The 861-nt window shown below is 39.0% G+C and overlaps 1 protein-coding gene across 1 annotated transcript in view; it reads left to right on the top strand.

The window, feature by feature from the left end:
* Positions 1–861, top strand: part of LOC106880417 (serine/threonine-protein kinase MRCK alpha) — a 24,685-nt gene that overhangs the window by 18,113 nt on the left and 5,711 nt on the right. The window contains exon 12 of the mRNA XM_014930332.2: positions 521–608. Coding sequence (XP_014785818.1) covers positions 521–608 — 88 coding nt within the window. The remainder of the gene's footprint in view (positions 1–520; positions 609–861) is intronic.

Below are 861 nucleotides of genomic sequence, written 5' to 3'. Positions count from 1 at the left end.
ATAATTTAAAAACTGTTGTGCTTTTCATTCATTTCAGACGAAACCCCTCTGCAAAGATGGGTCAGTGTTAGGGTTAGAGGGTTAGGGTTAGGGTTAGAGGGTTAACGTTAGGGTTAGAGTTAGTCAGATTTAGGATTAGGGTTAGGGTTAATTTTTTCGATGTTTCAGGTTTTGATAAATGTAACGATATCCAAGAATTATTCCTCGACAGGAAATAATTTAAAAACTGTTGTGCTTTTCATTCATTTCAGACGAAACCCCTCTGCAAAGATGGGTCAGTGTTAGGGTTAGAGGGTTAGGGTTAGGGTTAAGGTTAGAGGGTTAGGGTTAGGGTTAAAGTGTTCGGGTTTGGGTTAGAGGGTTTGGGTTAGAGGGTTAGAGTTAGAAGGTTAGGGTTAGAGGTTTAGGGTTAAGGTTAATTTTTTCGATGTTTCAAGTTTTGATAAATGTAACGATATCCAAGAATTATTCCTCGACAGGAAATAATTTAAAAACTGTTGGTGCTTTTCATTCATTTCAGACGAAACCCCTCTGCAAAGATGGGTCTATAAACTTATTCAGCAATTTGGACTCGCAGCATATTGTGTACTTGAGAAACACAGACCTGAGTAAGTATCGCTTTTAATTCTAATTTCAAGATTTAATAACATCATCATCATCATCATCATCGTTTAACGTCCGCTTCCCATGCTAGCATGGGTTGGACGATTTGACAGAGGACTGGTGGAGCAGGAGGCGACACCAGGCTCCAATCTGATCTGGCAGCTACTAACCACAGAGCCACTCCTATATATATATATATATATATATATATATAGGAGGGGCTTCTTTCAGTTTCCGTCTACCAAATCCACTCACAAG

The sequence above is a fragment of the Octopus bimaculoides genome, chromosome 16, assembly GCF_001194135.2.
Source record: "Octopus bimaculoides isolate UCB-OBI-ISO-001 chromosome 16, ASM119413v2, whole genome shotgun sequence".
Taxonomy (NCBI): domain Eukaryota; kingdom Metazoa; phylum Mollusca; class Cephalopoda; order Octopoda; family Octopodidae; genus Octopus; species Octopus bimaculoides.
This window is presented reverse-complemented; position numbering and strand designations above follow the sequence as displayed.